General features: G+C 51.7%; 1 protein-coding gene across 8 annotated transcripts in view; it reads right to left on the reverse strand.

Moving 5' to 3' along the window:
- TRRAP (transformation/transcription domain associated protein) overlaps positions 1-22,272 on the reverse strand; it is a 143,069-nt gene that overhangs the window by 96,692 nt on the left and 24,105 nt on the right. For 2 of the 8 annotated variants that reach the window (XM_078872757.1, XM_078872753.1), the window contains exons 26-46: positions 20,510-20,794; positions 19,976-20,137; positions 19,215-19,311; positions 18,925-19,046; positions 17,282-17,452; positions 16,507-16,575; positions 15,258-15,338; positions 12,614-12,733; positions 12,120-12,239; positions 11,285-11,449; positions 10,586-10,767; positions 9,823-10,024; positions 9,088-9,216; positions 8,265-8,531; positions 7,200-7,406; positions 5,966-6,124; positions 5,314-5,439; positions 4,311-4,424; positions 2,719-2,865; positions 1,774-1,987; positions 969-1,094 (exon numbers count right to left, since the gene is read on the reverse strand). In XM_078872757.1, the coding sequence (XP_078728883.1) occupies positions 969-1,094; positions 1,774-1,987; positions 2,719-2,865; positions 4,311-4,424; positions 5,314-5,439; positions 5,966-6,124; positions 7,200-7,406; positions 8,265-8,531; positions 9,088-9,216; positions 9,823-10,024; positions 10,586-10,767; positions 11,285-11,449; positions 12,120-12,239; positions 12,614-12,733; positions 15,258-15,338; positions 16,507-16,575; positions 17,282-17,452; positions 18,925-19,046; positions 19,215-19,311; positions 19,976-20,137; positions 20,510-20,794 (3,265 nt within the window). The remainder of the gene's footprint in view (positions 1-968; positions 1,095-1,773; positions 1,988-2,718; positions 2,866-4,310; positions 4,425-5,313; positions 5,440-5,965; positions 6,125-7,199; positions 7,407-8,264; positions 8,532-9,087; positions 9,217-9,822; positions 10,025-10,585; positions 10,768-11,284; positions 11,450-12,119; positions 12,240-12,613; positions 12,734-15,257; positions 15,339-16,506; positions 16,576-17,281; positions 17,453-18,924; positions 19,047-19,214; positions 19,312-19,975; positions 20,138-20,509; positions 20,795-22,272) is intronic. The other 6 variants (XM_078872756.1, XM_078872755.1, XM_078872754.1 and 3 more) reach the window with 6 other exon arrangements.

The following is a 22,272-nucleotide window of genomic DNA, read 5'->3' on the forward strand; positions in this document are numbered from 1 at the left end:
GGATCTCCCGTGTAAAATACCCGGGCGACCGGCTAAATGGGACCATTATCCCTTGTAACAAATAAAATGAACTTGTACTGTAGGTGGGACATTTGCACAGGGCTCCAAACAACAACAAAAAGGGCCCACGGAAATAAGTAAATAGGTAAATAAATGACACAATTTTTTTAGGCTAAGGCTGCACTTGCTTCTTTACAACTAATAAACTTGCAAAGAGTTTATTTAGAGTGTGTTTTGGGTTGAAGACGTGTGTGTGTGCGCGCGCCTTGCGGGGTTGTCGAGGCACAGGCACTACGAATACGGCGACGCAAGTACAACTCCCGCTCAGTGTAAACATCGACACTGGAGTGACAAAGGAGGCTGTGCGTGGTATTCGCCACACAACCTGCCTTCCTGTGCCGTGCCCGGTTTTAAGAGGTGCTCGCTAACAGCACTTGCCCAGTCTGTTTATGAAGGCGAATAAGGGGATAAATTGTCTATCTTTTACTAGGTAAGGCCCACTGAGCTGTATGTTACATTTTTGTTCGCACCATACGTAGCCAACCGTGCTATTTAGAGGTGCGCCCTTGCCACAAATGATAGCTCAATGAAGTGGCTTATCACGTGAAAATTTATAGCAGCCAAATACTCTAAATGCACGTTTCTAAATATGGAAGAAAAAACCGGAGGACCCGGAGAAAGATCCACGCGACCACGGGGAGAGAGACATGCAAACTCCAAATATATATAGACGTCAGGGTCGGGATTGAGCCCACGACCTGTTGTATACCAGGCAAGACAGTTAATATCTCCCCACCACTAGATGTTGTACGTGTGACAGGAGAAAGGGCATGAGTGTAGGAGAAGGGGATGAGTTTAGAGGGGGGTCTTTTCTGCTCCGTTGTCCGGGGAGGGGGGGGGGGAAGATGCTCAACTGCGTTCCCGTGTCTGCCGTGCGTGCGTGCGGAAGTCAGCGGCGCCACGCTCACCGAAGAGCTGCGTGGGACTGCTGCTCGCCGACTTCTCGTAGCTGGTGAGGCCCTCGTAAATCACCTTGCCCACCGCCGCGTAGAGGCTCTCCAGCTCCTCGTACTTGGACGCCACGGTGGACGTGCCTGCGACGCAACCCATCCACCCCCACCATGTCACCATTGGGCATTGACGCTTTTCGTTCGTTGAAAGGTGCGAGCGTTTGGCTTTTTGGCGGGGAGTGGCAGCGTCGCGGTTAGCGCGCTGCGCTACGAACCCGGAAACCCGAGTTCGATTGCCGCTCAAGAGCCACCAACACCGCGGTGGACAACATTTTCCGAAGTAAAAAAAAATAATTACACCGCAAATTACGCGATGAGGGATGATACTCGTTTATCAATCATCGCCAGACTAATGCGTGCTTGCGAGCCAGGTGCCGAGTCAACCTTGTGCCGCTCGAGACGATGAGATGTGACGCACGTCGCTGACCGTGTGCAAAGCGCTCGAGTCGCCGCGCCGTAAAGGAGGGCGGCTCCAACAAAATGAACCGTCATCGTTATCGTTATTAGCACTGTAATTTTTGTTATCGCTATCGCCGTTATCGTTGTTTTCACTATCAAAATCACTGTCATTGTCGTCGTCATCGTTATCAAAATCACCGTAATCTTCATCAAAATCGCTGGAATCGTTATCACCATGATAAAAACCACTGTAATCCTCGTTGTCGTTATAAAAATCTCTGTAATCGTTGTCATCATTATCAAAATTTTTCTATAAGCATAGTCATCGATTCGGGGCGCTCGAGAGACTCGCAACAGCACTTACTGGGCTCCGTGGGGAAGCTGCTCATGAGGCGGGAGAGCAGGCCCTGCACGGCGCGCAGCACCTTGGTGTTGGGGCAGCTCATGCAGGCGGCGAGTGCTCGCTGCAGCGGCTTGAAGCTCGCCAGCACGGTGGGCGGAGGCAGCACCGTCAGCAGGAAGGCCAGCACCTCCAGGCCCGTGCAGATGTTCGCCAGGTTCGCCTGAGCCTGCTGCTCCTGTGACGCAGCCACGGGTTAAACGGCACGAGAAGAGGTCAGCAATGCTAGTGTGTGATAGGGGGGACGAAAACCGAAACTGATTTTATATTTATAGAGCGCCTTCACTCGAGGTTCTTGACATCGTTGAAGAAACGGTGACAATGGAATGATTTAGATGAGGAATGAGCAACAACGACCACGATAGAGGGGTACGTAGGGATCATGAAAGGGTAGGGGAGGGACGGGAAGGAGTGGAGCGACAAGAGGGAAGAGAATGGAAGAGAGAACAAGCAAGCTGTGCAAGGGCTAAATAAAAATAGCAGGGTTGAAATTGTTCAATTCCCCAAGAAGTTCCCAGCCAGTGGAGCGAAACTTTCCAAAGTTACCGAGCGACAAATCTGCAGCAAGACCGTGGTAGGGAGGCTCGCGACAACCATGCACGTAATTCACTTATGTTTCTCATCCAGCGACCTGGGCTTCTCAAAATTAATATCCGGCAGCCTGGGGCGCACAGCGAAAACCTACACAGTGTAGGGGTTTCGTTGAAAAATGGATACAGAGGGACAACGCCACACCCCTGAATGACGCTGGTAGTTCGAGGACACTAGAGAGACACGCCACACCCTGAATGATCCTGGTAGTTCGACGACACTATTTGTACAAGTCCGACGATCGTGGTGATAATGGTGACGACGATGACGACGATGACGTCGCTGTGGAACGGTGGGGGAGACGTGGGGGAGACGTACGACGGTCATGAGCAGCTTGTCGAACCACTGGAGCTTGAGCTCGGCGTTGGGCCACATGTCCGGGCGCAGCGCCGTCTTGAGCAGCATCACACAGCGGCGAGACAGCTGCTCGCCCGGAGAGCCCACAGTGCCGGTCGTCTCGTTCACCTGCGACGGAGCCGCGACACCCACGACGGAAACACAACTCTCCTTGAGGGCCGCGGAGTTAACGTAAACTATAAAACTCTTAAAACGCTTTTTTAACCATCAGGTAAGGCCCATTGAGCTGTGCAGCTCTTATTCAGAAGAGACCTGGCCCACAAATGGTAGCTGAACGAAGTGGCTTCTCACGTGGAAATGTATAGCAGCCAAATCACTTTAAACGCATGTTGTCGATTCTTAATGTGGAGGGAAAAAAACCAGAGGACGCGGAGAAAAATCCACGCGACCACGGGGAGTGATACCCTCGACTTCCTGTATACCAGGCGAGGTAGTTAATATCTTGCCACCGTGGCGCTAAACGTAACATTAATGGTGGCCCCTGGAGGGTTCGCGGTTTGAATCCGGCAGACCGCGCTGATTATCGCCGTGCGGGTGTGTTCACTGTCAAATAATAATTACGCACAGTTCGCTTTCCCGGTGCAAGTGAAAGGTCTGCTGACGTAATTCTCAACGACAAGGCCAGCGTGTGCGAGCGTCATACGTACCCCGCTTGGGATTATACCCGGCAGCAATCATCGCAATCACATTCTAAATTGAAAGCTCATTTCTTTAGGACCGCTTTTCGTGTTGGCTTTGTTTGTCCTTGCCCCGCACCTCCGATTAGCACGGTTGACTACGTTACAGAATCTTTATTTAGACTGGTGGAAGAAGTTCAACATAGATACGTACGGCAATGAAAGACGTTAAACATACATACATCCCCATAATGGCAGGCGGCGTTGAGTCACCTTGTGCTGCACCAGGGCCAGCTGCTACTGGGAGGTGCGCCCTTTCAAAAAATGTGTTGTACGTATGCATGTTGAACTTCTTTCGCACCGTACGTAGCCAAACCGTGCTAATCGGAGGTGCGGGGGAATGACAACAGACTAAACACAAAAATATCTTTTAAGGAAATGTGATGGAAGTGAGATGCGAGCCGCTGATGGTGTGTAAAGTGTTTCTGAGATGCCACGGCTCTATCAAAAATAGCATTAAGCACCACATTGTTAAGTTTCAAATCTGCCCCCTCTCTCGAACGCTTTCCAACGAAGGTTCATCGTGTACATCACCACGCTGGTAAGTGCAGGTTGAACGAAGACGGGCAAGCATAGATGTTGGAAGCATAGTACAGGACAACAATTTGACTTCACCGCACGGCCCTCTGTGGAAAACCGCGCACTGCAAAAGTCTACACCATGCCTGTTTCCCCCAATCAGAGCACGATCCAAAGCTCAATCTGGCTTAGCTTCGCAATATACCGGACAAATTAGGTCAAAGGCACCATTACACCAGCACCGTAGTTACAGCGCCATAGAAGTTGTCATTATTATAATTATTCACAACATTCCTCCTCCACTGCTACAACCGCCAGACATGTTCCTCATCGGTCCTCTGGCTGCACCGCGGTTTACCTGGCAGGCGATGCGGATGAGGAAGTTGACCACCGTGTCGGTATGCTGCTTGTCGATCGGCTTCGCCGCCAACTGCTCTGCCACCGGCACCACCTGGCTGCGCCCAATGGGCTGCTGGAGAGAGAGGTGTGAGCGTGTGCGGGTGTGTGTGTGCGTGCGTGTGTGAGTAGGGGGCACAGGTGGTGCAATCAGCCAGTCATCTCAGTCATCTCAGTCAGTCGACCCGTGGCACCTGGGTCTGCCCCGTGACCTCCTGCCAGCGGGCGTTCGCCACTTCACGTGGCCTCAAGGTGCACATGGCCTGGCACAAGCGTCATGGTGACATCACCGCCACTTAGTGGAGAATGGCGGTTTTTGATGTTGTGCGTGCAACAGTGGGGAGCAGTAGTGTAGCGGTTAGCGGCTGCGCTATGAACCCGGTGACCCGAGTTCGATTCCCGCTCACAGCCAACACCAGTGACAATCATCTGAACTGGTCCTAGGCCTTCCCTAGGTCAATTCGGCCTCAAATGAGTACCTGGTGCGGTGTGTCAAGATAACCACTCGGGAAACAAAGGCGGCTCGGGCGTGGTGCTGGCCACCCACCCCCTCGTGTGCTGCATCGGCCTTCATAGCTGCTTGCCAACAGCACTTTCCCCAACAGTCTGTTAAGGCTATTCGGGGAGTCTTTGTCTTTGTGTGCCAGAGACAAGGCACGTGACGGTAGCCCGTCAAGTCAGTTGCCGCAGCGGCTCGCGGGTTCGATTCCGCGAGGCCGCCCCTGGTTTGTTCACCGGACGTGAAAGACCCCGTGACGTCATTCGAGGCGAGTAGGCCCATTTGCGTGCCCACGTCACGGCCCAAAGACCACACCGCGGGTTCCTCAAGTGGGAGAGCACACGCCAGCATCTCACCCGCCCGTAAAGCTAGCAGACTACATCTGCGGTACAGCGTCTTCCAGACAGCATCGCGCTATTAAAACACCTAGCTGGTGCCCCACGGACCCACGATATCGGCCCCTTACCGTCGCAGTGGCCACGCGGAAGCGTTTGACGTCCTGCGTCGATTCCGCAGGGAGGCCTCGTTTAAGCGCCGCTGCCGCTGCAGCTGCGTCAGAGCAGGACGGGTGCTCCGTGTCCTCCTCCTCCGGCTGAACAAAGACAAACATGTTGTTGTACTTTCCACCCAAGCACTCTCCAGGCTCAGCGCTGGCTTAGCCTTAGTGGGGTGATGAGAACAGGGGTGGGGGGAAATTCTGGGTGCTTTGGTCAGTTATGAATACAGGTAGTCCTCGACTTACGAACATAATTTGTTCCTGGGGCCCACTTGTAAGTCAAACGGTACGCAAGTCGCAACGCGATAATCTACTGAATTCAATTGCCCACACACACACTCACTCCCAGCACGAGGCCGACTCACCACATCTCACGGAGGATCGCTCAGCTGAACAAAATAGTGCCGCGGGTTCGATTTGCAAGTGAGAGTTCACGTTTTAAGTCAATGTAAAAAATAATATTTCATGGAAGCTGCTTCGTAAGTGCGGGTGGTGGTAAGTCAAGGACTGCCTGTAGATATCATGTACAGATGACAGACACTAGCTATAGAGGGAGATCGATATGTCGTCACCAGCTGGTGGATAACACGAAATGACGTGTGCCCGCCCCAGCCTTCCCTACCTGCGCGTCCTTGATCCTCTGCATCTCCCACTTGACGACCACCTCGGCCAGGTCCACCGCCAGCTTGCGCTGCTCCAGCGTGGCGCTGGGCGTAAACGCCAGCCGCTGCATTGCCGACACCATGTGCTGCACCAGGCTGTGCCGCACCGGGTAGTACACCTGCACACCGGGGCCGGCGGCACACGCGAGAGACGCAACGCACGCTCCCTTCGTGATGCGCACGCCAGAGGAGGTGTGTTTAGGAGACCAGAGTCGAATAGCAACTCTGTTTCTGGAATCCAATACATTTCCCGGTGGAGTTGGCAAAATGGTAGAATCGTGGGGGTTCGGGAGGGGAGGTGGGGGGGGCGGTGCAGTGTAAGGGAGGCCTAGCCAGCCTCGCATATAACAACGGTTTGAGATGACACGGATAGTCTCACCACAAACGTCATCCCTTTTTAAATTGTCGACCCATTCGGTTACCATCCCTCTCTTGGCATCAGCCATTCGTTGCAATGGCGATTCCGGCTGATACCAACAGCCAAAAGTGAGAGTGAGCCTTAGAGGACAATAACCAGAGAGATGGCGACGAGATCGGTTCATGGGCAAGAGCGAGATCGAATGGTGACATTGCAGGATCCTCTGCCGAGCGACAATGACTGCATGGAGAGGTCTTGGGCAATCGATCGACAGTGGAAAACGATGATGATGATGACGAAAACATTCATGCGGTGAGACTATTCTTAATCTAGATCTGAAGTTTTCGTGACTGCAGGGATCCATACTCTTTGGTTCTTTCGGTAAAGTCACGTAGGTATAAAAAATATAATACATTTAATCACGACGCTTCGGGCGCAACACAATCGTCCATCATCATGTGGGACAACCCCAGCAAGAAACAATTGCTGAAGTGGGCAAAAGGGCTGCTGTAACAAGAGGCTATAAAGGCAAGTGAGGGGGGAGGAGCCAGGGAGCGGAGATAGAGCGGGGGGTGTGGGGTAGGGAATTAGGAAACGCGCAAGGGAATGCTAATCTTGCAATCTCAAAACGTTTACGTTCGGAGAAGAGTTCAATTTAAATGAATAACTTGTGAGCGAGCAAACAAGCGGGTAGGTGAGCAAACCAAGGGATGAGTGAACGAGTCGGCGAGCGTGCCATCGACGCCGCGAGCCAACGAATAAGGAAGCGGGCAAGCGCGCGACGAGCGAGCGCGTGAACGAGCGTGCGTGCGTGCGTGAACGAGGGAGCAGCTGACCCTGCAGTGCTGCACTAGCAGGTGCAGGATGTGCACGAGCTGCGGGACCGTGTGGCCCTCCTCCACCATCAGCTTGCGCGTCCAGTGCGCCAGCAGCTGGTTGCCCTCCTCCATGCGCGCGGGCACGGCCGGCGTGAGGATGGCGAGAGCCTGCCGCACCACCAGACGTGCTTCCAGCGCGTGCGCCTTCAGCAGGCTGATGAACACCTGCGGGACGATGCGGGCGGCGCCGGCGTGGCTTTCAAGCGAATTGCAAGAGGTGACAAAACCTTGCGGCGTAACAGCACCAATGTTCTGGAACATCGAACGTCTTACTTTTGTGATTTGTTACTTTGGTCGTTACCTGCACATCGATAGTCCAATTTTAACGTGCCATTTTGTTGAGCGACCGTGCGTTGTCTTGGTGTGGTCTGGGTTTGTGTGTTGTTGTTGTTTTGCTGCCTTGCCAAGGCATTTCGTGTTGAAAAATAGGACTGATATACTTTTTTTTTTTCGTGACTTTCTTACATTTTAATCTATTGTGCACTCTGGTGTGTTGGATAGCAAACCCACAACATTTACAATTTGAGTACGACGTTCCTTTGGTGATTGTAACCAGCATCACCAAGCGATTGCAATCGGTGTGCTGAAGGAGTAACTGATTGGCACGTTTTGATCACGTGACAAACCTCACTCATTGGCTGTGTCGGATGGAGGTGGGTTTACGAAACATTCACCCAAAAACACTTTTTTTCCAGGTAAGCAAGGCCCATTGAGCTATGTGGCTCTTTTTCATAAGCGACCTGGTCACAAATGATAGCTCAACGAAGTGGCTTATGACGTGGAAATCTATAGCGGCCAAATACTCTAAACGCACGTCGATTCTAAATGTGGAGGGAAAAACCGAAGGACCCGGAGAAAAATCTACGCAAACTGCAACTATACAGCAGGTGAAACAGGGTCGGCATCGAAACCACGACCTCCTGCATATCATGCAAGGTTAGTTAACATCTCCTAGCCACCGTGGTGCCCTATTATGAATGGTTGATTACCATCATCATCATCATCGTTAAAAGGGAGCGTCACCTGCAGCACGATCTTCTTGTGGATGGCGAACTTGGCGATGATGTGGGCCAGCACGAGGTGGCCGTGGTACTTGCACACGGGGTCGACGCACGTCTTGTTGAGCAGGCAGGGCCAGGCGAAGGTCATGAGGCGTCGCAGCTTGGTGTTGCGGCTCTTGTTGTTGTCGTGGATGTGGTGCGACGCGTGCTCCACGAGCAGCGCGGCAAACTGCAGCACGGCGATCCGCAGCGAGTCCAGCATCTCGCCGTGCTTCTCGGGCTCCAGCACCTGCCGCCACCGCACACACCAAAGACAAAGGTTTCAACCGTGTAGCCTTTAACAGACTGTTGAGGCAAGTGCTGTTAGCGAGTAGCAGCTATGAAGGCCGGCACGGCACACGAGGGGGTGAGTGGCGTGGTTGACGCCACGTCCGGCCGCCTTAATCTCCCCAGTGCTCTCACACGAGTCGCCGGGTCCGTACCACAGTGCGCTAACCATTACACCCAAGTTCCCCACACACACACACACAAACATCCCTGCTGCAATACTGCCACAGTGGGTGACCCCCAGTGGCCGCTGACTCTCTGCGGCGAATGGCGGACGCAGCACCAGGCTGCAAGAGGAAATTACTCTACCAGCAGGGGGCTGTGTTGCTGTACGGTTTTTCCCAATTAAGTCATTTGCGAGTGACTGATCAAATTCGAAAAAAAATGTGGGTCGTGACGCCGGCACACGTGGCCTAATACCACTCTTGTTCGAATAACGTCACGGGATCTTTGACGGGCGCTGTTCAAGCCGACCGTGCTGCCAGCGGTGCTGCCGACGCGGCGCCGAGCTCGCCCACCTTGTTGATGAAGACGCTGCTGATGCTCTCCAGGTTGTCGCCCTCGGGGTTGGGAGGCCCCAGCAGAGCCTCTCCTTCCGCCTTCTCGAAGCTGCTCTGGAACGCAGGGATGAGGATGTGCTGCAGAGCCTGCGGGGGGGCGGAGGGAGGTGGGGGGGCAGCACAAAGGACATCTGAGGTCAGGATCCACCACAGCAGACTAATGCACGTGATGAGTTTTCCCCACAACGATTATAAAGGTCAGGCATAATACCGGTGTTTTGGGTTAGATCACGTAAATATATGTGTCGTTAAACCCACCACTACCCGACACAGCCAATTAATAAGGGTTGTCACGTGAACAGAAGATGCAAATTCGTAACTAGTACAGCACACTGGTGTGTTGGAGAGCCAAGCCACAACATTTACAATCTGAGTACGACGTTTCGCCAGTAAGTACAGCTGGCGGGTTTAATGACACATTTATATATTTATGAGATCCAACCCAAAAAACCTGTATTATGGATGATTTTGGTCGCGAAAGCCTAAGTGTTAAAGTCAGGCAGTTCACCAGCATTGATAAAAAAAAAGCCTGAGACACTGGATATCGAAACCGGTCCAGAGTTTGCGTGTGTTAAAGCAACGCTCCTGGGATTATGCACTCCCAGAAGGCCGAGTGGCTGACGGAATGTGTCATATTTTTTTGTTTACGCCGAGTGACAGATGTGCGCGCGATGGGAGATGGCGCAGTCGTACCTTCGCCTTGAGCTCCTCGGGGAAGGTAGCGTCGTGGAAGATCTCGACGAACTTGAAGAAGAGCGCTCTCTTGTGCACGACGCCGTACGAGCGCGGAAGCTCCTCCTCCATGTACTCCTTGAGGAAGGAGACGTTGCAGAGGAGTGGCGACGTGAACGCCCGCAGCAGCTGGAACAGCAGCTCCATCTCCCCGTAGTGGTTCCTGCGCCGCCACAGCCACCAACGCGATACCAACGCGACGATCCGTCACCGTCCTTGTTACCATCATCAGCAGAGGCAGCATCGGCTGTGGTCTCTTAAATATCTGGGTGAGGTAAACCACGCCCCCCCCCTTCCACCTCCATGCTCTCACCATACCTCATGGTCTTGCAACGCCACAATCTATTTCCCTCACTGTGGGTGGGAGAGGGGATTATCAAGTGCGCAAGAGAGCAAGTGAGCAGGTGGGTGGGCAGATGAGTGAGTGAGTGAGTGAACGAGTGGGGGGGAGGGTGGGTAAGAGTGAAAGGGTTAAGTGAGCTCGTGAGTGAGCAATTGAGTGAGCGAGGGATTTAGACAACCTCAGAGCAACCATATGAGTGATCACGTGAATAAGAGGGACGGACGGTGGTGGAAAAGGGAGCGCGTCAGTGAGTAAACGGGTTAGCGACCTTGCGACTCAATCAGTGTGGCTAGGTGGTTAAGTGAACTCATTAGTGAGCGTGTAAGTGAGCGAGCGAGCAACTGAGAGAGCGAGCGAGCGAACGTGCGCGTGTTGCATCACCTGCAGTAGTTGAGCAGGCAGAAAGAGAGCAGCTTGGGCTCCTTCCAGTGCGACGTCACCATGTTCTCCTTGCGGTGGCGCTCCTGGAAAGCGTCGCTCACCCACACGCGCCGCAGGTGGCTCACCAGCCCCGGCTGGCCCGGCAGCCACTTCTCGTCGTGCTTCACCAGAATGCTGATGATCTGCGCGCGCCACACACGGTCGCCCGCTCGGACGCTCGAGTTACGTTTCCAGAATCGGATGAATGCGTAACGTACAAATACAATTAAAAATCCATGAGGTTTTTGGGTTAGATCGCGTCAGTATAAATGGGTCGTTAAACCCGCCAACACACCGGTGTGCTGAACTAGTAACGAACTGGCATGTTTTGTTTACGTGACAAACCTTACCACCAGTTGGCTGTCTCGAGTGGAGGTGGGTTTACGACACATTTCCATTTACGCAGCCTAAACTAAAAACACTTAATTACGAATATTTGGCCGTAGAAGCCTACGTGTTAAATAAAAAAAAAATCCATCGTAAACATCCACGTGCATCCATTCCCTGCGTGGCCTTTAATCGCGACTGCCACTCTTAAGTCTGTCGTCCTTCGCCCCGCACCTCCGATTAGCACGGTTAGCTACGTACAGTGCGACAAAAGCTCAACCCTACAAACATACAATCTCACAGGCCGCACCGTGGCAGCCCCCCCTCCCCCACCTTGATTGCGTTGAACTGCAGGTCGAGTCGACTGCTGGGGGTGGTGGTTGGGGAGCCGGGCCGAGCGGGCGGGGCGGCGGCCGGCGCGAGCAGCCCCACGAAGCGGACGGGCGACGCCGAGATGACGTCGCGTAGGTGCCTGGCGTCCTTGTGCTTGAGGAAGCTCTGCGTCAGAAACACGTTCGAAGCATCAGCTCGCACAGCTTTGCTCGCGACAACCTCGATCCGCGGGGCGGCCGGCACGCGGAGGTTTTAACGCCGCGCCACCGTTTCTGTCCCAACACGAGCGTTAATTGAGGGCGACTGGCGGCTGCGGTTGGCGGATGTGGTCGCTCCTCGACACTGATGCACAAACTGCTCCTGTGTTCTCCTCGTCACCGACACGTGCAATGCGGTTTTCACATTTCAGGACTTCCGCCGGTAGTCGTGATATTCCGTTCACCTGTCGCCAACGTTTGTACTCGTCCGCGTAAGTTCAGCGGTTCAATGATCAAACTGTGAAACATCACTGTGTCGGAACACGTGTGCGCGTGTTGTGACACACAAAGTAAAAGTTATCCCGTGTAGCCTTTAACAGGTTGTCAGGGCAAGCACTATTAGCGAGCACCTCTGAAGACCAGCATAGCACACGAAGGGATGGGTGGCCAATCTCCGCGCCCTGGCGCATTTGTCTCCACAGTGCTGATGTTTATTCACCGCACCATGTACTCAATTAAGGCCGAGTCGCCCAAGGGGAGGCCGAAGACCGGTCAGTTACAGGTTCCTAGTGCAAGTGAAATAACCACTACGTTACCGGTCCCCACAAGAACAAATATACACACACACATACACACACCATGAACATGCGGCTCCACTGCGGGTCGTTCAGCGTGGCCTCCATCATGAAAAGCTCCACCGTCTGGGCTGGGTATCGAGTCAAGAACTTGATGAGTGGCTCCCGGAATGGGCTACCAGCCTGGAGGAGAGAGGAGGGAGACGTAGGAGAGGGAAGGGAGACGGGGGACAGGGGAGGGAGACGCAGGAACGGGGATTGGAGATGGAGGAGAGGGGAGAGGGATGGAGGAGCCGGGAGTGAAACAGAAGAGAGGGGAGGGTGACAGGGGAGGGCGACGGGGGAGGGAGATGGATGGGTGCAAGGGGCTGGTAAACCTCTCCAACTTTTAGACAAAAACACCGTGTAGAAAGAACACACGAGCATACACAGACAACCACGTACTTTAGGGTAACGACACAGAGACTGGCTGGTGGAGCCGCAGTCCCTCCCCCCCTCCCTCTCACCCACCCCCCCCACCCCGCCCCCCATTTGATAAATGCTGGTGGGGGTCGGACCTCGATGAGCATGGCACGTTCCGTCTTCATCACCACCTCCAGCAGTGGCTTCACCAGGGTCTGCGGCGCCGCCGGGATCAGGTGGAACAGGTTGATGATCGCCGCGCAAATCTTCATTTCCTGCCACGGAAAAACGCACGAGAGCCGCCACGACGATTCGTCGGGAGAGTGTCAGGGTCGCTGTAAGCCAACATCCGGTTATTGAAGACAACACGAGCCACCAACCCGCAAGTTTGGATTTCACCGCTCTGCGTGGGTTGCCACGGTGGCGCCGTACGGCTATCGCCGCTCTGCGTGGGTTTCCGCGGAAGCGCTGTACGATTCTCCGACACGTGTTTGGGTCGTACAGTGTGCCTTTTGGCGTTCTTTGGTCTAACACCAGTGAGACAAGGCCATGAAGGAGGCAATCAGATCCAAGGACAATGCATAATTATCAAATCGTGTTTGTTTGCATGTTTTACAAGGCATCGTGGAGACACGATGCCTTGTAACAGGTGTTTATTTGGCGTTCGAACATCTTAACACCTCCTCTATTATTGCCGGAAAGTGTCCAGCCTATTCTCTTTTACATATTATCTCTTAAGTTATCACCGTACAGGGTATAGAGTGCATTCAGAACACGTAGTGCATGCAATGATGGAAAATGCACCATGTCCAGCGCGCGGTTTTATCAGAGACGATGAACGTCTTGCGACTCTCATGCGGGGAAAGGAACTTTTTTGTTGCTGGCTTGCATCAAACAACTAAAGTGGAAATCGTCCCTCCATCTCCGATCTATAATCGGTGTAAAAGAAACATCTCACTTCACTCGCTTTCTTCTGCGAGGGGCCACCGATGTTCTGAGATCTGGCAGAGGCCCTAGTGAAACTGGCACCCGAGTCTGGCACGGTGCGTTCATGCCATGAAAGTGTCCAGGGATGGAGAGACACTTCCTTGTGCATGAAAAATTCTGTAGAGGTGGGTTCAGGAATTGTGGTTTTGGTCCAAGTGTAATCATACATCACTTTAATGTTACACATCTGATGTCACTTTGTTGCAGAGAGCAACATCTATGGGGGGGTAGTACATTGAACAGTTTTTTTCCTGTACAATTTAATTAATAAATAATATAGGCGAGCATGGCTGTATAAATTCTGCGTCTATGCCTGTTCCACGTTGAAAACAACTGCACACAAATTCTCTCAAAAACACGCACACACACTCACACACGTACACTAACGCAGACTTTCACACCATCGCGCACATACTAAACTGACTGTAAAAATGATTCGGTGGGCATCATTGGATAATAGGGTAGGAACAAGTCTTGAGAGACCAAGCACCGTGGAGATGGAGTCATGACATCAGCTCTCATGCGCAGGAGCAGTAAAGGATGGACAAGGGTATTGGAAGGGCTTCATCCAGCAGTGGACAGAACATGGCTGAAGGTGGTGATGATAACAATAATCATGCTCGCGGTTGCAGTCACATGCTGGAGAGAGTGATAATGATGATGGTCGTCTTGGTAGCGTTTGTGATGATGATGGTGATGATGATGAGTGTTCCACAGCAGCTCATGGTGATGATAGTGACCCGATAACAAACTGAAAATACAAACACCAAAAAACTAAATACCTCCATAGGAGTGAGCAATACTTGACTAAAACAACCGGCCGAGCGGTGAGTTGCGCTATAGAGTTTCAGAGTTCAGTCGTACCAACTCGTTAATATTAATAAAAAAACTACGTCCCTCATTTGTGTGGACAAAGGCTCTCTGTGGATGTCGAGCCAATTATTTTTAGTTCACAAATGTTTTGCTTTCCATCAATTGGCTCCGTGTGGAATGGTGAAACATTGTCTTGCAACGTTAGAGGAGTAATGACGTGATTTTACACGAGGACTGTTTCTCAAGCCCCGCAACACAAGCCACCAAATCGCGTGCGTAAAACTCATCACGTTCATTCTATTCGAATACGAATTATGTTTAGGTTTATATATACTACGACAGACGTGAGCTGGAAAGCAGCGGCCAGGCTGTGAGCTGGCACGAGCAACACATGCTGAAGCTCTGCAGTCCTCTAAATATGAAGATGCTTTCAAGCCAATTCATGTGTGTCTTATACATTGGCTGACCTCTGCGGCCATTGTTGGCTGCAGCATGCTCAGCGGAGAAGTGCAAATGGGCACGTCATGGTTAATCGTTTGGCAGGTCATGTGTCGTGGAGTAACGTCCTCCCACCTCTTCCAAGAAATCTGGTCAGTGTGGAGGAGGAGGCCCCTTAGGGGTGCTGTCTATGCGTGGGCAAACGATTGCCGGGTTGCACCTTAACCTTTACACCCAGGGCGATGGGAAAATTAACTGATTGTCAGACGCAAACCTGACCGTGAAATCCGCCACAATTCACGGCACCGCTTGCTCGCGGGTGAATCGCCACACCTCTAAAACGTAAGGTGCAGTGTACTCGTTCCGGCTGCTTTAACGCCATTGCTCAATCCATGAAATAAAACCAAAAACGCGTGAATGCGAACACGCGTTCGACACTGGACGCACACCACGATAACGATAATAATCATAATAAACACGTGACGAATGGAAAGGACCCATCGGTGGAATGGACAACCGGTAAACGAATAAAACGACGAATGCGGCACACGCCAGCAGTACCAATGAAATCCCATAATTGCCAGGAGCTAACGCTGCCGGGCTGACACACCCAAGCGTCATCTCCAGACCCTCCATGGCAGGCTGAGCCAGAGAAAAACGACACAAACATCATGGCACGGGTAAGGGTGGTGCCCCCGCCAGGCACATTCATCAACGGGGAACACAAAGACAAAGATCCCCACCCCCACACAGCCTCAACAGACTGTTGGGGCAAGTGCTGTTAGCGAGTAGCACCTATGAAGGTGGGCAAGGTACACCGAGGGGTGGGTGGCCAGCACCACGCCCGACCGCCTTTGTCTCCCTCGCGGCGATGTTTACACACCGCACCAGGTACTCATTTGAAACTCGGTCGACCGAGGGGAGGCCCGGGACCGGTTCAGTTAATCGTCACTGGTGTTGAGCGTGAGCGGGAGTAGAATTCGGGTCGCCGTGTCTGTGCCGCAGTGTGATAACCGCTACACTACCGCTCCCACACACACACACACACAGGTGCATTGCAAACAGCACCGGTGAAAAAATCACACGGTAAGGGTCAGGGGTCACTGGGCCAACAGCCCTGCCAAACAGATGGAAGGCATCATACAACATGTGTGGACATGTAACACATGAAGCACGAAAACCTTGTAATCCACTATACACAAGGAATCGTAGCACTCAACACGAGGACCTGTTACACATTCTATACAAGGAACCACAACAAACAATAAATAGACAGAGACCTCTACCATATCATACATCATGATACGTGGACTCATTTCCTGTGGCCAATAAAAAGCAACTATACACAAGGACTAAAAATAAATAAAACACACTGACATATAAAACACAAAAAACTCAGGACCTATGCAACATCAACAACAACCGCCATTCGCCACTAAGTGGCGGTGACGTCACTACGACGCTTGTGCCATGCTATGCATAACACATTAAAACACACAGACCTATAAGGGATTATACGCAACAACCTATAACATGAACCAAAAGGACACACACATGAGGTGGCATATAAACAAGCGCTGATCCAGCATTTCCCAGATCTTTACAAGGAGGTGACACCACACGCAACAAGTTGAAATACAGTCGATCATCGATCATCCGGCACGCTTTCAAACATTGTCCGGCAGTCCCGGGCCGATCCGGAGAAACCGGCAAAACCGCCCCAAAGGCTGTAACCAGTGAAGGCTTTTGGTCAGATTCGAAGAGATCATGTGGATGAGTGGTGGCGAGTGGCGCCCGTCAGCCGGCTCACCGATCCGTCATTGCGTTGTCCTCCCTTGTGAGCGATCACCACCACCTCCATCCACTTCCGCAGGTGTTGCTGTGTGGGAGACACAAAAGACAAGGTCCCTTCGTATCGCCGACACAAACCGTTAGGGCAAGCCCTGTTAGTGAGGCACCTATCAAAGCCGGCACGGTGCACGAAGGGGGTACTGTGGCCAGCACCACGCCCGACCACCTTTGTTGCACCGGGTACTCATTGAAGGCTGGGTCGACCTAAGAGTGGCCCAGCACAGGTTCAGATATTCATCACTGATATGTTAGCAGTGAGCGGAAATCGAACTTGCAGTGCGCTAAACACTGCGTTCCACTCGTCTTCAATGGGAGACACGCGCGCGCTCACACACACGTATACACGTGCAGACAAGTTAACGGATACGAGAGATAACCAACTCACTTTCCCAAACGATTTATTGAATGAACCCATGAGCGCTCATTCACAAATTAGGCCAACGTACAATTACACTCACACACGCGTATGAAGATATATTCACACACGCGTATACATATGTTAATTTACGCACGTACATACAGACTGGCACACACATGCTCTCACACGCGTGCATGTGCAGGCATAAACAACAATCGGCATTTGCCACTAAGTGGCAATGATGTCACAACAGCGATTGTACCGGGCTAGATACACTTTTGAGGCTCGCTGGCAGGGAAGATCCACCCACACACACACAAGCGTTCACACACGCCAGCACATACGCACGAGCACAGCCCAAGTGTCACCGCCGTACCATGATCTGGTCGCAGAATTTGTCGTTGAGCGAGCTGGGGAAGAGGCGGGTGACGGAGGTGAAGCGACGGACGACGTTGAGGCTCAGGCTGCGGTAGTCGCCCAAAAGCATCAGCAGCGGCCGCATCAGATTGTGGATCTGGTCCATACCGATGGTTGTGCCCTCTAGGAACTAGCAATGGTCAACACACAGACACACGAAGGGGTCCACAGAGTTGGCTATTTTTCCTTACACCTCTGTATAATAATTCAGCACATTTCGTATTGGTACCATTCTTACACGGCAAGGCTATCACAGTCGTAACTTGCTAGTATTTATTCTTAAAATGTTGGCCAATTTGGACCATGAAGGCAGCAAACAATGGCCCACTCGTTTTGAATGACGCCGCGGGATCTGTAACATCGACTGCGAAGAAGACGGCGCGTACTTTATGACGGAAGCACCTGTAGCATTAACCAGAAAGAGAGACATATTCTTAGGTGTTTTCGGTAAAGTCACGTAGGTAAAACATTAAAATTAATAAAAGTAGAATAAAATAAAAATCACGACGTTTCGGAGGCAACACAAGCTTCCGTCTTCAGGAAGACAGCTATCGTGCTGTGACGGTTCCACCCGAAGACGGAAGCTTGTGTTGCCTCCGAAACGTCGTGATTTTTTTTTTCATTTTACTTTTATTAATTTTTTTTTACCTACGTGACTTTACCGAAAAAACTAAGAATATGAATCCTTGCAGTCACGAAAGCTTCAAATCTAGAAGAAAGGGAAACGTTGTGACCTGCAGTGTGGTGTGGTTGAGCGGGTGGGTGGGTCGGTCGGTGAGTGGGTGAGTTGTTGTAATCTGCAGTGTAGTCGTCGAACAAAGTGTGGTTGAGATGAAGCAGCCAGTCCTAAATATTGGTTGATGAATCAACAAGTGACGTTCGTGGAAACAGTACCAATGGAAGCAGCAATAGAGAGTGATATGGAGGTAACTAATGTTGGGAAGACTCGATTAACTTGTGGACTCAAAATGCTCCTCAAAAAAGGTATGTTGAAAATATATCACTCAAAAACAAGAGGTGTTACTCAGTCACGGCAATGACATGAATGTGGCCTTGATGCAAGTAAAGGCAGTAAAGTCTGGTTAGGCCGAGGGAGTCCTTAGGAGGGGTGGAGGATTTCTTCATGAGGTTGGTACATTTCGATTTAAAGCTTTCGTGACTGCAGGGATTCATCTTCTTGGTTCTTTCGGTAAAGTCACGTAGAAGGGAAGTAATAAAATAATAAAAATAAAACATAACAAAATAATTCTCACGACGTTTCGGCCACAACGCAAGCAGCCGTCTTCAGGTGGAGAACAGGTCTGTCGAGAAGGCAGAGTCTGCCTTCTTGACAGACCGACAGACCTGTTCTCCACCTGAAGACGGCTGCTTGCGTTGTGGCCGAAACTTCGTGAGAATTATTTTGTTATGTTTTTTTTTTATTACTTCCCTTCTACGTGACTTTACCGAAAGAACCAAGAAGAGGTTGGTACAGTCGTAGTAAACATGGCGGGGAAACACATGCGGCCACGTGCGGGCCATGTGAAATTAACGTGAAGTGAACTCAGCCGGGAGGGGGGGGGGTAGGGGGGCGAATAGCTTCAGAGCGGAAACACACGACACCTTTTCCATGCACGACTCGCCCGCCTTCTGCAGCTCGTCGTTGCTGGAGTTGAGAGCCTTGAAGAGGGCCGCGATGATCTTCTCTCGAACCTCGGCCAGGTAGTTGCACGACGCCAGCGCTTCTGCACCGATGGGAGCGCAAAGGGCAGCAGTCAACGTCGACGGTGCGATGACAACGGTGGTGGCTGCTCGTGCTTCAACGGTTTGTTAAGGCTATAGCGGTGTGGGGAGGTGGGGAATATTTATCTTTGTGCGGAGTCAGCTGGGCAGGCACCTGGCACGGCACTTACTGAGCGCGGCGATGCGCAGGGGAACCAGGGAGGGCAGCGACTTGTAGCAGGGCAGCTTCATGAGGGCAGCGTCCTCGGCCTCGCACAGGGTGAGCAGCTGCGATCAGGGAGGGAAGTACAATGAGGGAACCAAGAGAACATACTCTTAGTTTTTTCGGTAAAGTCACGTAGGTAAAAAATTAAATTAAAATTAATAAAACAGCAAATCTGGCTGTGACGGTCCCACCTGATGATGGAGACTCGTGTTGCCTCCAAAACGTCGTGATTTTTATTATTTTATTTTTATTAATTTTTATTTCATTTTTTACCTACGTGACTTTACCGAAAAAACGAAGAGTATGAATCCTTGCAGTCACGAAAGCTTCAAATCTAGAACCAAGAGAACGGTCATGATGTCCTCCTTCCCAATAACCGCAGTGATAACCGCAACGTTAAACTCCTTCCGACAAACCGCAATGCCATGTCTTTCCTGATAACCGTAATGTGATCTCCTTTCCAATAATCGCACGAAAGTTGTAGAGAGAACAGTCGCACTACTCTCTTCGTCCCTATAACCGCACTCCACCCTCACTCCTAAAAACTGCACTGTGCTCTCCCCTTCCCAATAACCGCATTACAATGTACTTTCCAACAATTGCAATGCACTCTTTCCCCAATAACTGCACCCCACTCTCCTTCCCAATAACCTCACTGCGTTTCTCCTCCTTCCCAATAACCGCAACGTACACTCCTTGCCGGTGCAAGAGCGGCCGCTGGCACACCTCGGAGAAGAAGAGCTTGTGCTCCATGATGGTGAGGTCCATGGTAAAGAGGCGCGGCTGAAGCGTCGTGCAGAAGGTGTTGCCCTCCATGAGGCCGATCTGCGCGTTGGCCGGCTGATGTTTCAGCAGGTGCTTCTTGGGTGGGATCATGTCTTGGAGCACCTGCAGTATAAACGAAGGAATTGCAACTGATACAGCCACAGCAAACGGTCTCCACCCGTGATCAATCTGGGCCGGTACAATTCACACCAAACCCGCGTACCGGCACTTTTCAGAACGGTTCATATTCTTCCCCGCTGTGCTGTTTACACAGATGGGAAATGGCAGTGAACGTGGCCTGCTGCAGGACTCCATACCGATGCTTCTACATTTCCATCTCAATCACCGACGGACGTTTGAGATGGAAAACAAACCGCAAGAGACGCTTACGCATCAAACGCCGGAACCCTAACGCAAGCCAAACATTAGACAGCTTTCCCCATCACAGTTTATGACAACTTTCCCGACCGGTTCTCAGCCATAATGAGACCTCACCAGGTGAGTGGGTGACGCACGCACCTCCTTGTGGGGCTCCATGATGTCGGCGACGCTCTTGCCCGTGGCGCGCGCCAGCACCTGCAGCGAGCGCATGGCCTGCACGCGCACCGTCTGGTTGGGCGAGGTGACCTCGCGCACCAGCTCGTGCGTGGCCGCGTGCAGCGCCTTGGCCTGCGAGGCCACCAGCTCCGCCGTGCGCTCGTCGTCGCGCAGCGGGGACGCGCACCGCACCAGCAGCTGCTCCAGCGTCGCCGTCGCCATCGCCACGGCGCCGCTCGACACCTGCGACAGGAAGATCGTGGCGAGGGGGCGGCGGTAGGTTAGTAGCCGCGCACGGCAGAGGTCGCAAACGTGTTTTGATTCCTTACCCGTACCCGTACCCGGCCGCACCAGGGTCGCAAATGGGTACCCGTACCCGGCCGGGTACGGGTAGCCGTTCCCTACCCATACCCTACCCGAAATGAGTGACAAACGGCTACTCACCAGTGACTTACGGCCTACCCGTACCCGTACCCGGCCGCACCAGGGTCACAAACGGCTACCCGTACCCGGCCGGGTACGGGTAGCCGGGTATCGGGTAGGGTACGGGTATCGGGTACCCGGTAGCGACCTCTGGCGCACGGCGAGGGAGCTTTCCGAGTCATGGAATCGATAAGCGGAACATCACGCCTCCATCCCATAGCCGCACCTCCACATTATTCAGTGGCGGGCCGTGTATTTTACACCTAGGGTTTCAGCGCTATCCTCCCGCAATTAAACCGCCTTCGAATAACCTCACCATGACACTAGGGCTATAGGCTATAGTCATTCGACATATTCACAGTGACAGGAACCTTTATCGAGTGGAATAAAGTGATTTAACACGAGGCTCAACACTTATGAGAGTTACAATACACTGATTGCAGAGACGTTAATACATATTTTTAGGTTTTTTACCGAAAACCTAAGAATATGAATCCTTGCAGTCACGAAAGCTTAAAATCTAGACGTTAATACATGGAGACTGAAACCATCAGGGATGTACCACTATTACGCAGTATGACAGGATGCTGCATCACAAATAGACATCGCATAGCCCAAATCAATGTCATTACCAAAGAAACAAGAACAAACTCACAACAACCAGTCACATGTACTCATACGACCACCAAGCAAGCAAAAATGCCGTAAAACGAATATAACAATCAGGATTCAACAGGCTTCCCCAAACAAAAAAAATCTAAAGTACTACATCTAAAAATCTAAACGTAATGAAAGAAAAATGTAATAAATCTTAGATGATGCTACGTTACGTGCTCGCTAGTTTTACTTTAGTTAGCTAACTGGCCCTCCAATCACGCCACACGAACAAGGCTAACGTAGGCGGCTAGGCCAGCTAGAAGGCTCCGGCGTGTCAAAGAATACGCCCAACACGGCAAACTCGAAATCTGATTGGTTAAAGAAGATGACAATCAACAACCTCGTCCCCATATGCTTCAACAGCAGAGGGGATTCACTCGACATTCTGAAGGCCTCAGGGTAGATTTTTCATCCGGAGAGGCAGAGACAGCACAGGTGGAAAATCTGATTGGATAAAAGCTCTAATTTATGAGCTGCACTGGAAGTAGTGCAACTGAGGGAGAGAGTAGCAATGAAATGACGTTAATAGACTGATGGGAACGAACTTGTATGCATACAAAGAGTATGAATACATATAGCATTAATGAAAATCATAAAAATATAATTTTCTGATTCTGTCAATCTCTAGGCCAGCAGAGAAG

The sequence above is a fragment of the Lampetra fluviatilis genome, chromosome 35 (genome assembly GCF_964198595.1).
Source record: "Lampetra fluviatilis chromosome 35, kcLamFluv1.1, whole genome shotgun sequence".
NCBI classification, from domain to species: Eukaryota; Metazoa; Chordata; class Hyperoartia; order Petromyzontiformes; family Petromyzontidae; genus Lampetra; species Lampetra fluviatilis.